Consider the following 12585-nt stretch of genomic DNA (forward strand, 5'->3'; position numbering starts at 1 on the left):
ATTAGTTTTTTTAAAGGAAGATCCTGATCTACTATGACAGGGGTATCTGCCTGAGAGGAGAGGAATAAATACTGACTTAGGTCACCTTCGTATTTATTTCTTTATAATAAACACATAATAAATACACAAGAAACCCAAACATAATTTATTTCAGAAGGAAGAATCTATGAGGGAGAAAAAGTAAAAAAAAAAAAAAAAAAAAAGACAAATATTTTCAGACGGTGTCTTGCAATACATTGTCATTCAAGGGCATGATAAAGTTCATGGGATCGTAAAAGACCCAGGAAATTGAATATGACACTAAAAAGATGGCAATGACCTACCTTGTAAAATATGCTGTCACAGAGGAAACCGTATTATCATTTTAGCAATTCTGTGCTTATTAAATACATTATGCAAAACAAGAGGATTAAATTAATTTAAAACTTGTACATGTAACATAATACAGCTTTAGAGTACAAGAGAGCAGGCCGCCTTGGCAGCTACATGAGCTTGTTTATATTTGACAGGGAATCAGAAAGAGTCAGCAGCTGGGGAGATGGCCAGGTGTTCTGGAGGGTGAAGTTTTGTTGAGTTGCTAGAACGCGTTGCACTGCTGTTCGTTTCCGTTACCACGTGGGGATCGCTCCTGAGATGTCCGCCGAGATGGCCAGTGGCCCCACACCACTGCTTCTCTACTTAACCTCATCCCCTGTGGCTCCCTTGATGGAAGGACTGCTTTCACAATGTCTCAAAGACCAGCATGACCTTTGCACTACACCTTCAAAGAAGTCTCTCTTCTTCTTTATTCAATCTTGGGGTGAAAAGAAATGAAAAGAAAAGGGGGAAAAAAAACAGTCTTTGCAGCACGGAGGGTGGGGCATGGAGTGACATTACCAGGACAGCAACATGAGCACACAGACTGAGCTCAAGGTCAGCAGGTTGACGGTGGCGCTGGCCGCGGCGGCTCCCGCGCCAGATGCGTCCCTCGCTCCGGAGCTGTCCGTTCGTGGCGTGTGCCTCCTGTGATCCTGCACTTTGTCAGGTATCCCTGCAAGAGTAGAGAGCAAAGGAAAATTACCACATTGTACATTTCCAGTTTGTTGCTGGCATGAAAAATGTGTAATTATGCATGGCACAAATAGAGAATGTCATGGACCGTCTCTCGCGGGGGCCCGTTTAAAGATCTGGACAACAGTTAATACTACTAGGTGTGAAAGGCTATACACTGTGTGAAGCTCTAGCACCACCATGAATGCAGGGATGTGCCATCAAGCCAAGTCCAACTTACAGTGAGCACTCACACCCTTTTTAAGGTAAGGAACAGAAGTGGTTTGCAAGTGCAGTCTTCCATGGTTGTCCGGGGGAGTGCAAGTCCCACACACCTTAAGCTGGACTCGACCCCACACCTACCAAACAGCTCTGCTCTGTTCCAGCTCCTGCATTTTTCTACCTTTTCCCCTTCATTCCAGCCTTAAATCAATGATACAATGTGTTTTTTTTTTTTTTTTTACAAGTTTGCACATTTCTTTTAGTCCATCTTTTGAAAAGCATATTGATATTGTGCGCAAGAATTAATTAGAAAGAGGCAGATTCACATAAGGCACAATAAGTTAGATTCAGCTAAGTTCCTGTTGTGCTTATTGATCACCAATTATTGATAATGCCATTCCTTAAAATGTAATCAACAGAAAGGCTAGTCTTGCGTTCAGAGGATAACAGAGGATCTGTGTGGGCACTTAATTAACTGCACATTGATCACTGATAGCTTGAGCAAGAAAAAACGTACAAAAAGGTAATCAATTAATAAAGAGATATACTGTATAAATAATCACATCTGTATTATATCTCTGCAGAAATGTCACTTTTCAAAATGGAAAGCAGTCAGTAGTCAACTTTTCATTATCGTACATTTATGAACACGCAATCATTGAGACATCACCAAAAAACTGATATATGGATGAGTGACCCATTGTAAGTAGTGTATGTAGGAGTGTAAGTCACCTTGGTGAATAAGGTGTGTGGACTCATAACACTATATAGAGTTCATCGGAAGTTGCTTCGGAGAAAAGCATCTGCTGAACAAATAAATGTTAATCTAAAAACAAAGGGAAATTAAATAAATCTAGATAAGTATACTACTGTGATTGGGAAATGAGTCTAAAATGATTATTATTTTAGCTTTAGCATAGTGACGCAGCAGGTACTGCAACCGTCTCATGGTGCCTAAGCTGGTTCGGCGTACTGTAGGTTTGAATCTCGCTCAGTGTGTGTGGAGTTTGCATGATCTACCCATCTCTGAGTGGGTTTCTTCCCACAGTTCAGAGACATGCAGTTCAGCTGAATTTGTTGTTGTGGGTGACTGTTCAGTGTGGCTACCCAGCAATGGACTGGTGCTCTATCAAGGGTGTACCACCCAGCCTAACTACCTGTGATTCCAGGATAGGCTTTGGGCTGCTGTGACCTTGACCAGAACAAGCAGTTAGTGAAAGTAAATGAATATGTTCAGCCTTGGTGCAATGGTTTTCCATCCTAATGGGATCCTGGAAATTAAGTAGGATGGAAAAAAACCTCTGGGGGAGAATCCCACACAACTGTTCAGCACAGACTCTCAGTGCCTCCGATTAGACCCAAACCGGCCTGTTAACTTATTATGTTTTAAAGTGCTTTGTTTTCAGTATGAGCCTCATGAACAGACAATATAATGTGTTGATAGGTCCTAGTGCTCTATAAATTCTGTATAGATTTTTCTCTGAGATATCCCACTTGTCCAATCTAGTGTGAAACATTATCAAGCATCCTAAACATTGTGTTTATGCTGAACCATAACCACTGACTATTTTCATACCACAAAAATAACCTTTAATGTTACTCTCCTGTATCTGCTTCCCTTTTTCCCCTCTTCAGTTACCTTTAGAAGCTCAATTTCTTTTCCAGGTATTTCTCTGTTTCCCTAAGACTATCCTTGTACCTGCAAGAGAAAAACTATCTTCTTTTTGTTTATGGCTCCCTTAATTCTTTCATTATTCAAGATTCACTACTGGAGGAACTCCAGACAGTGGTATAATACTGTCCATAAAGAAATGTACACAGTCAGTAGTACAGTGAGCGTTTATCAGTATTGTCACCTTTACTAGTAAAAACACAGAAATCTGTTCACTCAAAACACCCTTTCAGTTTCTCGCGCACCCCCTTTTGTCCACACACACATATAATTTTATGTAACAATGATCTGCTGGCAACGAAAAGGAACATACTTTGGGATCAAGCGCACTAGCTGGTGATCAGAATTACCCCTAAAGGGCAATACCTTTGTGATGCAGCTGTTTTTGGCACTGAAGTAAAACAACTCAGTGCTTTAATGGTTTTGTCGATCCTTGGAGGACAGATCACGAATACTGTGAGTGAGGGCAAAGTCAATGTTAAGTTGCAGTGATTAAAGTCTCTATTTAATAGCAGAAGACCATCAGGCAATGCGCAGATCATGAGCTATGGGTGATATTGTCTCACTCTTCACCTTGACAATGCAGATGATGCAGTAATGTAAGCAACAACACTAATGATTTAAGAGGACTCTGAAAGATGGCACATGTCTTCAATATACCATGGGCGACTTAATGGCCTCACTACACTGGCTGCTTTTCTCATTGACATGACCACCATTTGATTTTGTGCAAACACAATCCACAACCAGTTTAATTTCTCTACTTGACAAGGTCCCTGTCCAGTGTTAATAGTTAGAATAACTTAATGCCAAAGTGGAATGCAATGTACAATGTAAGTTTGTATCTTTTAGTAAAGAAAAAGACAGTACAGTGGAAAACTAAACATACATGCTTCAGGTAAGGTGTATGGTGAAATTTATCAACCAGAGAAGGAACACTGCCCATTACAACAGTAATGTAGGATCTGTAGCCCTGGAGTCTATTGTATATCGATATACAACCCCTGGAACCTCATCTCTGCAAGGTCACATCAGATCTAGCATTAAGCAGCTATTGCCTGATGACCTGTAGATCCCACAGTTGCTCTCACATGGAGCCAAAATGAGTCCTTTAAAGATCAGCAAAATCCAGAGTAAAACACTTAACGGGTTTTAACTTTACTCACCAGGCTTAATCCCCCTGATTGTGAATTACTGTGCCATAAATGAATCCAAGGTAAATTGGTTAGTCAATGAGGTTACACTGAACATTAATACCAAAGGTTAATTCAAGGTAAATTGACCAGTAAATAAATTAATGTGGAGATTTAATACCGCAAGCTGATCAAACTGTACAAATAATTCCTAAGCATGGTGCTCACATCATTCATTGTGCAACATGTCAGTTTTTTTTCTTTGAAACTCTCTTATCCAGCCTACAAGTGAAAACACATCCTTGTTGCATTCATTGCACTTGCAAATGATCATTATAATATTTTTTCACTCTATCCATCCATCCATCTTCCTCCGCTTATCCGGGACCGGGTCGTGGGGGCAGTAGTCCAAGCAGAGCCCCCCAGACTTCCCTCTCCCCTCACACCTCCTCCAGCTCCACTGGGGGAACTCCAAGGCGTTCCCAGGACAGCTGGCAGACGTAGTCTCTCCAACATGTCCTGGGTCTGCCCCGAGGCCTCCTCCCTGTGGGACATGCCCGGAACACCTCACCAGGGAGGCGTCCAGGAGGCATCCGGAACAGGTGCCTGAGCCACCTCAACTGGCTCCTCTCGATGTGGAGGAGCAGCGGCTCCACTCCGAGCTCCTCCCGAGTGACTGAGCTCCTCACCCTAATTTTTTTTATTTTACTCTAAATATAGTTAATTCACACTACCTGTATTGAGAGGTCATTATCAGTGTCTCTGAGAAGTAGCTATACTTGCAGAAGGATTTGCATAATTTGCCATTTTTTATATGACTTTTTTGTTGAGGGCATGAAATACAAAAGCTATTTGAGAAAACCCAAGTGGTAAATCCACAATAAATATAAAATACAAAGAAGAACCTCAAAGTGGAAGAGAAATCAACCAAATTTAAATTTGCAATCATGAGAAAAAGAAACTGTTTGATAAACAAGACATATAGATAATAAAACAAATAAACTATGAAGAGCAATAAGAAAAACAACATCAATGTCTGAAAATGTGGAAAACTTTCTAAGTACATGGCTAAAATACAAAAAATATATAAAACTTTTTTTTAAATAGTAAATTAAATTTCTGTTTTAAGCAAGCAGATCAAATTCTTAAGCTGCAGTGTACCTGGCCAAATATGTGTCTAAAAGAATTGCAGTGTCTAAATAATGAAAGCGAGTCAATATAAGTATATGGCAGCAGAAGGTGCACTGATTAATAAAATACTCATGTTACCAGTGCTGTTGTAAGAGAGCTGGGTGATGAGAAGACAGAACCTCGGATCTTGATATGATCTGGCTAGAGCGGCGATTTGTGTACATTCTGTTGCAGAGTGGGTCTCCAGCACGGTCTGCACACCCAAACAGAGGTGTCAAAAATACAGACAATTTGTCAGCTTGACTGCAGAGCTCAATCATATTTCAAGATGGATGCATCCTTATTCTCAGTATGCTTGCTCTCTATGTGTTACTTAGTTTTTTCCACTTGTACCTATTTCGCGTCTTTGCTCCATGAACACCGATATTGATGGTGTGAAAAAATACGACTCGCCTAAAGAATTAATTTCAAAGAGCGGGAAATCATTATCTAAAGACTGACAAACCTCTGCGAGGTAAACATAATCACACACATCCAAAAATTCCTTTTCCAAGGGCACATAGAAACAGAGCACATCACCAAGGATGGCTTTATTGCTTTTGAAGCCACGGAATCAGTCAAAAGTTTGAGTTCACCTGCAGGTTCTTTTCCCCATACTTGACAATGTTTTACATCCAGGACATTTCTTTGATTTATCCTTCAATTTATTTGCCAGATAGGTCATGCACAATTTTGAGTTGTGTGTCAGGTAAGTATCTTGCTGAAGAATGAAGAACTGACCAACTAGCTGTAACCCCAATGGAGTGACAAGCCTCTAAAATACATTTTGATGTCCATGCTGTTTGAGGCTGCCATGGACTTGATAAAGATCACCCAGCTCTGTCACTAGGAAAGAAGCTTCAGACCGTGACACTGCCTCGTTCATGCTGGACAGTGGGAACCACAGGTACAATTCACATGCACCTCCAATCTGGGTCTTACAGATACCTTGGAGATGAACCCAGATATTTCAGATTTTGACTAACTGGTCCATAAGACTGACTTCCATGCCTCAAAGGTCTGGTTTCAGTGTTCTTTGCCCAGGAAAGTCTTGTTTTCATGCACGTGTACTCAAACTTTTAAATATTATCTTAAGTGCAACATTATCAGTATTGTACAAAACTGACCTTTTTGACAATTTTAATTTGATAAAGGTGCTAATGGATTAGTTTTATTGTCACTGTAGTGAGAAGTGCAAATGAAATGTGTTGGATGTTGTCCTACTGTAACATTATTATGCAAATGTACTCATGGGTCTTTGAAAATACAGAATTTACAGCACTGTAAAATTAGTCCAGTTTTAACTGAAATTATACTGTAGCTCTTTCTTCTGGGGGTGTGCTGGTGCAGTGGGTTGGACTGGGTACTACTCTCCCCCTGAGTCTGGGGTTCAAGTCCCGCTTGGGGTGCCTTGTAATGGACTGGCGCCCTGTCCTGGGTGAGTCCCCTCCCCCTCCAGCCTTGCGCCCTCTGTTGCCGGGTTAGGCTCCGGCTCCCCGCGACCCTGTATGGGACAAGCGGTTTCAGACAATGTGTGATCTTTCTTCCGGTGGTGCAACAGATTTCGCTGGGTCCCGCTCTGTGATGGGTTTGGGATTTGAGTCCTGCTTGGGGTGCCTTGTAACAGACTGGTGTCCCCACCCCTTCCAGCCTTGCCTGTGTCGCCAGGTTAGGCTCTGCTTTGCTGCCAAGTGGTTTTAGCCAATGTGTGTTTAATCTTTCTTCGTAGAGCAAGACACCCATGGTACACTTTAATGATAATTTATTGCCAGGATACAATGTCCTGATAAGGTAATTTTCTCATCTGTATAAGAATGTGAGCAGTGTTGCACACTATCTATTAATTGATATCAAAATACAATAACGATTGTATCAGAGTTCAGATTGTATCACAATTGCAGACATCATTCAGGGAATAAAAATTCTGCTAATTCACATCTGTTCAATTGATAATGGAGATCAACGCCAGTAATTGTATTTCTACCATCTGACCACAAGGGACTGGTCCATTCTGATTTTTAAACACTTTTCTGATGGCCCTTTGTCACAACACTTAGTGACATGATGTTTTTACATGTGTCAGATGTCCTGATGTGGATCACTGTCCCCTTTCATCAGCTGCTACCCCAGGATAAGCAAACAAGCAGAAAGTGACTAAAATATGTGTAGTGCTATTGGTCAAATGCATAAAAATGCTTATTATTTTAGGTACGACCATAAACATTTTGGAAGATATGATAAAACACATATCAGAATAGTAGTGTTTATCCCTCAGGGAAGAATGCATAGATTAATAATGATAATCCATCCATCCATCCATCCATCCATCCATCCATTATCACTGCAGGGTCATGGTGATTCATAACCTATCCCTGAAGCACAAAGAGTGAGCCAGAGTACACCACTTATGGGATGCCAGTCTCTCACAAGATAATCAGACACTCATTCACTGAAAGATACACACACATTAACAGTGGTTTGGTTACCAATTCACCTGAAAAACATTCCACTGGACTTTGGGAGGAAACTGGAGCACCCAGAGGAAACTCTCAACTCCGCAGCACTCGAACCTGTGTCCAAAGCCCTGGCCCATAATTTATTGGGCACCAATGCCACTGTACCACCAACACTGGCAATGCATGAAGAAACAGTTTAAAAGACCATCTGTACTGAAGTACAAGTGAACTATATTGAGATGATTGCACAGGCAATCGGTATCCTAGCAAGTCCTGGGGGGGTCCATGGATAAAATAACACTCTGAGACGACTGCATCCATAATGGCGAAAATGATAAGCTTTCCTTCAAAACAGGTTGCTGCTATAAAACGCTCTTTGGCAGATAGAGGCTCATAAAACCTCCATTCAATTTGCTGCCAATGAAAACAAACTGTAATGGTACAGAGAAGGAAGAGGCTTTAGGCTGACGAGATTAGCGTCTCCATCCGTTTCTTCTTCACAAGCTGCCAAAGCCTTTTCAACAAGTTCTGAGAAGTTTATTACACTGTGGGAACAGTTTGGTACCCTAGGCTACATTACACAAGCCATGGAGAAACAGTACTGAGCTAATTAGTAGCCCACCAATACCATTATGTAAAATGTTCATGTGACAAAAGTTCCTCATGAAAGCAATTTATGCAGTAAAAATAAATAAAAAGAAAGGCATTTTATGACATTTTGAACAATATGCACACTTGAATTTTCCATCACAATTACTCTTGTAATTGCAGTTCGGACTATAAGTAAATTTTGACAACTGTGCTAAATGCTTCCAATCCCCACTGAGCGAGCAGGGGTGGATGCAGTTAGAAAGTCTCCCCAACGCTCTTTGTTTTTCATAGTTCAGCTCTGAATGCAAATCGAAGCGGCTTGGGTCTCCAGGGAGGAGTCTTGTTAGCAGGGTCTAATTTGGGCAATACGATGAGCACAAAGCAGGAGTGGAGATTAATCCAATAACGGTGGGATTCTAGAATGACTTGTTTATCGGGGCCGCGACGAGAGCGCAGGGATAAGCTGAACGGAGCCAGGCCACCTGAGACGCTACGCAGAAGGCTGACAAATATAACAATTACACACAACATGGAGCCTGCATCTGGCTTCCTGTTAACATTTTTACATTCAATCATAGTTTAAAAGAAAATCTTATAAATACAAGTCAACGGTGTCACTGCTTTCGTCAGATTGTTTTATTTTGCAGAACATGAGCCCTGCCAGATGTCACTTCGGGAGCTGACGATGCGATGCTGAACCCCGACACTGCAATGCTAGTGTTTTCTTAAAATAAGAGGCAAGCAGTTTTGAAAATTCTGTTTTGAAAAGTACTGATGCAAAAAAACTGAAGCACTGAAAACTGCTCCCTAAAAAGGCTTCGAATGTTGGCTTTTAAAACAGTGCTAACTGAATAGTTTATTGACCATTTGATGAAACTGGACATGAGAAAGTGTACCTCATCTCTTTAACATAAGGATAATCTAATGCTAACATCAGTTTTACACTGAAATTACATATGTCAAATCTTAACACAAATAGCTCAAAAACAACTGAATAAATAATGCCTGAAAACATGCAAAAAAGTTACCTTTTCATTGTCAAATTCCTATTGTGTATTTCTACTCTTCTAACTATTTTAAACTCTTTATAAGCATAATATTTGATCATTCTATCCTACATCTGCAACTGACCCTTGAATAACCTCAGTGCTGTGGGGCAATTATGTTAATGAAACTTGACAGCATTGTCATCTGCTAATCTGCTCATTAATGCAGCTGAAAAAAAGAAAAAAAAAGCATAAGTCTATAATATATTCATATGCTGAAAATGCACATCATAACATTTCAAAGAATTCAGTTAACCTCTTAACTAGGTAAGGTAAATGGCTCAGGTTGTTTTTATACAAATTCATTTCTGCCACCGAGTACAGAAACAGACATGCATCATGATCCTGTAAAAGAGGGCAAATTGAAATGAATCACCCCTTCTCCTCAATCTGTGGCACACGTGCTGCTCACCATCAAGCCAGGGGAACAAGCTAGGAGGTGATGAGGTGTGTACAGACCTGGGCGGATGCAGTCATTTAGAAGCTGTGTGAAATGGCACGTGCCAGACACCCCCCCCCCCGCCCCCCCAAACTCCATTCTGTCTCCCTGCGTAATCAATATTCATCCAGAGCCGGTGGTCAGGCCTTCCCCGGCAGCCAGCGGGTCGTTGGTGCCGACTCATGATATCTAATCGAAATCCTGCATTGTTTGCCGGCTTTAATGCGGGCGGCGCCGTCGGGGGGATAAATAAGATGAATAACCTGGAGGAAAGAGGGTGGAAATAAACAATAGTGTGTGTGGGGGTGGGGGCATCAGCAAAGCATGGTTTCAAAAATATCCAATTCTAATATGGATCCAGAGGGCTGGCTGTGACAATAATGGCTTAGTGTATTTCAGTGCCCTGGAAGATGTTTGAGAATGTGTTGAGAATGGGTTCACCGGACAGCTATGAAAAGCCACTGAGGAATAAATAGTGATAGAGAATGCTACAGTAGGTGGAGCAGTGGTGACGAATGCATACCTGGACATGAGAAGGCAATGTTGTGTATTAAAATATACAGTAAATTCATCATACATTTAAATATTTCATGCACACATGTATTTAAAGAATAAAGCTAATATAACACAGAGCCACTCATTAAAAACAGAAAGAAAACAGAGAAGCAAACTATTTTAATTTTAAGTATGTAATTTTTCATGTCTTGGAGGTAATTTACCAGCACATTTAAACTATTAAAACAAAATTACATGCTTTTCTGCTTCACACAGAATTTAAAGGTATATCCTTATTATCTAAATTCTACAACCAAACAACCACAGCAGAATTTGAGTCACAGGAAAAAAAAATGTCCCCGTTACATCCCATTCACTCATTTAAACTCCATTTATTGCCATCTGTTTCATTTCACGGGCTACATGCACACAGTGTGAAATAATGCAACAAACAAACGAACAGGCTTCTGCTAGAATTCCCTAGTTTCTAAATCTCATTAGCAAGCACACAGAACCAGTGTCCTGGATGCTCCAATCAGATGCCTTTTTTATCAGGAGGTGAATTACTTCTGCATCCCTGCTGTTCCACAAGGGAGTCAAATACCAAACATCAGCTGAAAACTTTAAAATGTTAAAATAGATTTACACAACCCTGCAATGTTCTGCAGATTTTGAATTTCTAACTTTATTGCAATCACAGTGCCCCAAACTTCCAGTCATATAACTGCTTAATAGAATACATTCGCAGAACGCTAATATTATACATAACATTAAATTAAGTTACTTAATTATTTCTTTATATAGCTGGATAACTTTTTACTGCCTCACATTAGGGAGAGTACCTGTAGTAGTTGTTCACAACAGTAGTAGGGATTTTGAACCCAGGTCCTTAGAGTGCAAGGTCACTGCTTTAACCACTACACTCCATAAAAGGGTTAGGGGCTATTTTTGTAACAGATTGTTTTAATAGAAGCATTTTAACGTAGTTAAAGACGAGTCAAGCCGACCAGCTATCAGCTTCTGTGTTTAATTTCCTGCACAATCTCTGCCAGTCTTAGCAAGAATGGTAAGAACTCTACCTTTGCAAATCACTGTTGTAAAGATAATGCACTGTCATATGAAAAACACTATTTTTATTAGAAGTCCAATAATAAGTGTTTTTGAAGGCAGCAGTCAGCAGAATATCTAAAAACGTTAATGGCTCACGCAAGATAAATAATTTACGCCATGAATTATTTTGCCCTACATAAAAAAGACTGGTAATAAAGCATCCCAAAACAAGTGTTATTTTGTCAAATCGTATCTAATTTTCAAGGTGACCACCCAGATATAGTACTTTCTTTAGTAACTACAAATCAATGGTGTTTATACAGGGAAATGAAAAAGTTTTTGCCCTCTAGATATTTCTTATGTTATTGAGTGTAAGGGGGGGAATTATTTTTTCACACAGTGTCAGTTGGTGTTGAATAACTTTCAAGGTGACCACCCAGATATAATTAAAAACAAAACAAAAAAGTGGAATTTCCTCACTTGTCTGCACTGCATAAAATATTAGATTTTGGTAGAAGACCTGAAAACTTTTAGCATGAAAAATTTTCAATTATAGATGAAATCAGCAAGGGGGCAAAAACTTTTTTCACAACCCTGTACACTGCTTTCAAACCAGGAGGAAACAGTTGTACATAAAACTTACAGGTGCCATCCATTAGAGCATCTTGCTATGCAACATCTTGGATTGCCACCCTGACCTTCAAGAACTCCAGAACATTCTGGGATGCAGGAGTGGGTCAGCCAAATCTCCAGCAAAATGTTTTCTGTAAATCTTTGAGAAAAAGAAGAAACCCAGCCTTTGAACATCAAGACACTTGCATCAGCTGTAAAATCGAGGCTGACCGAGTTCTTGGTATTAGTCATACACTGCATGACCTTTGATGTTCTCCTGCTGCGACGAAATCTGCTCGATCTCTGCCCTTTCGCTTTCTGGTGTCTCCAACCTGGAGTGGTGGAGCGTGACTTTAATAACAACTCCCACTTCTCCAGCCCCAGATTTACATAAGACCCTGTAAACGAAGGGAACAAACGCCAACCTTGGGCTGATATATACACAAGAAGGTCAACAGAAATTCCCATCTCATGGCTCAACTCCAAAAAAAGGGGTAATTGCCGTATTATATTACATAAAGTAATTTTTAAATTAATGTTATCTGACTTATGTGAGTATGTAAAAAACAGAATTCTCTAATTGAATTCAGTTCAGTTTGTCGCATTCTTCTCAACATGAGTCTCACACGCTTTACATGTGATCTATAGATATTATGCAAGATTGTGCAGA

General features: G+C 40.3%; 1 protein-coding gene across 1 annotated transcript in view; it reads right to left on the minus strand.

The window, feature by feature from the left end:
• Nucleotides 1–291: 291 nt before the first annotated feature.
• LOC108929015 (glypican-5-like) overlaps nt 292–12585 on the minus strand; it is a 135037-nt gene continuing 122743 nt past the window's right edge. Inside the window, exon 8 of the mRNA XM_018743298.2 lies at nt 292–1030. Coding sequence (XP_018598814.1) covers nt 873–1030 — 158 coding nt within the window. The 3' untranslated portion in view covers nt 292–872. The remainder of the gene's footprint in view (nt 1031–12585) is intronic.

Source organism: Scleropages formosus, chromosome 12, assembly GCF_900964775.1.
Source record: "Scleropages formosus chromosome 12, fSclFor1.1, whole genome shotgun sequence".
Lineage (NCBI taxonomy): Eukaryota > Metazoa > Chordata > Actinopteri > Osteoglossiformes > Osteoglossidae > Scleropages > Scleropages formosus.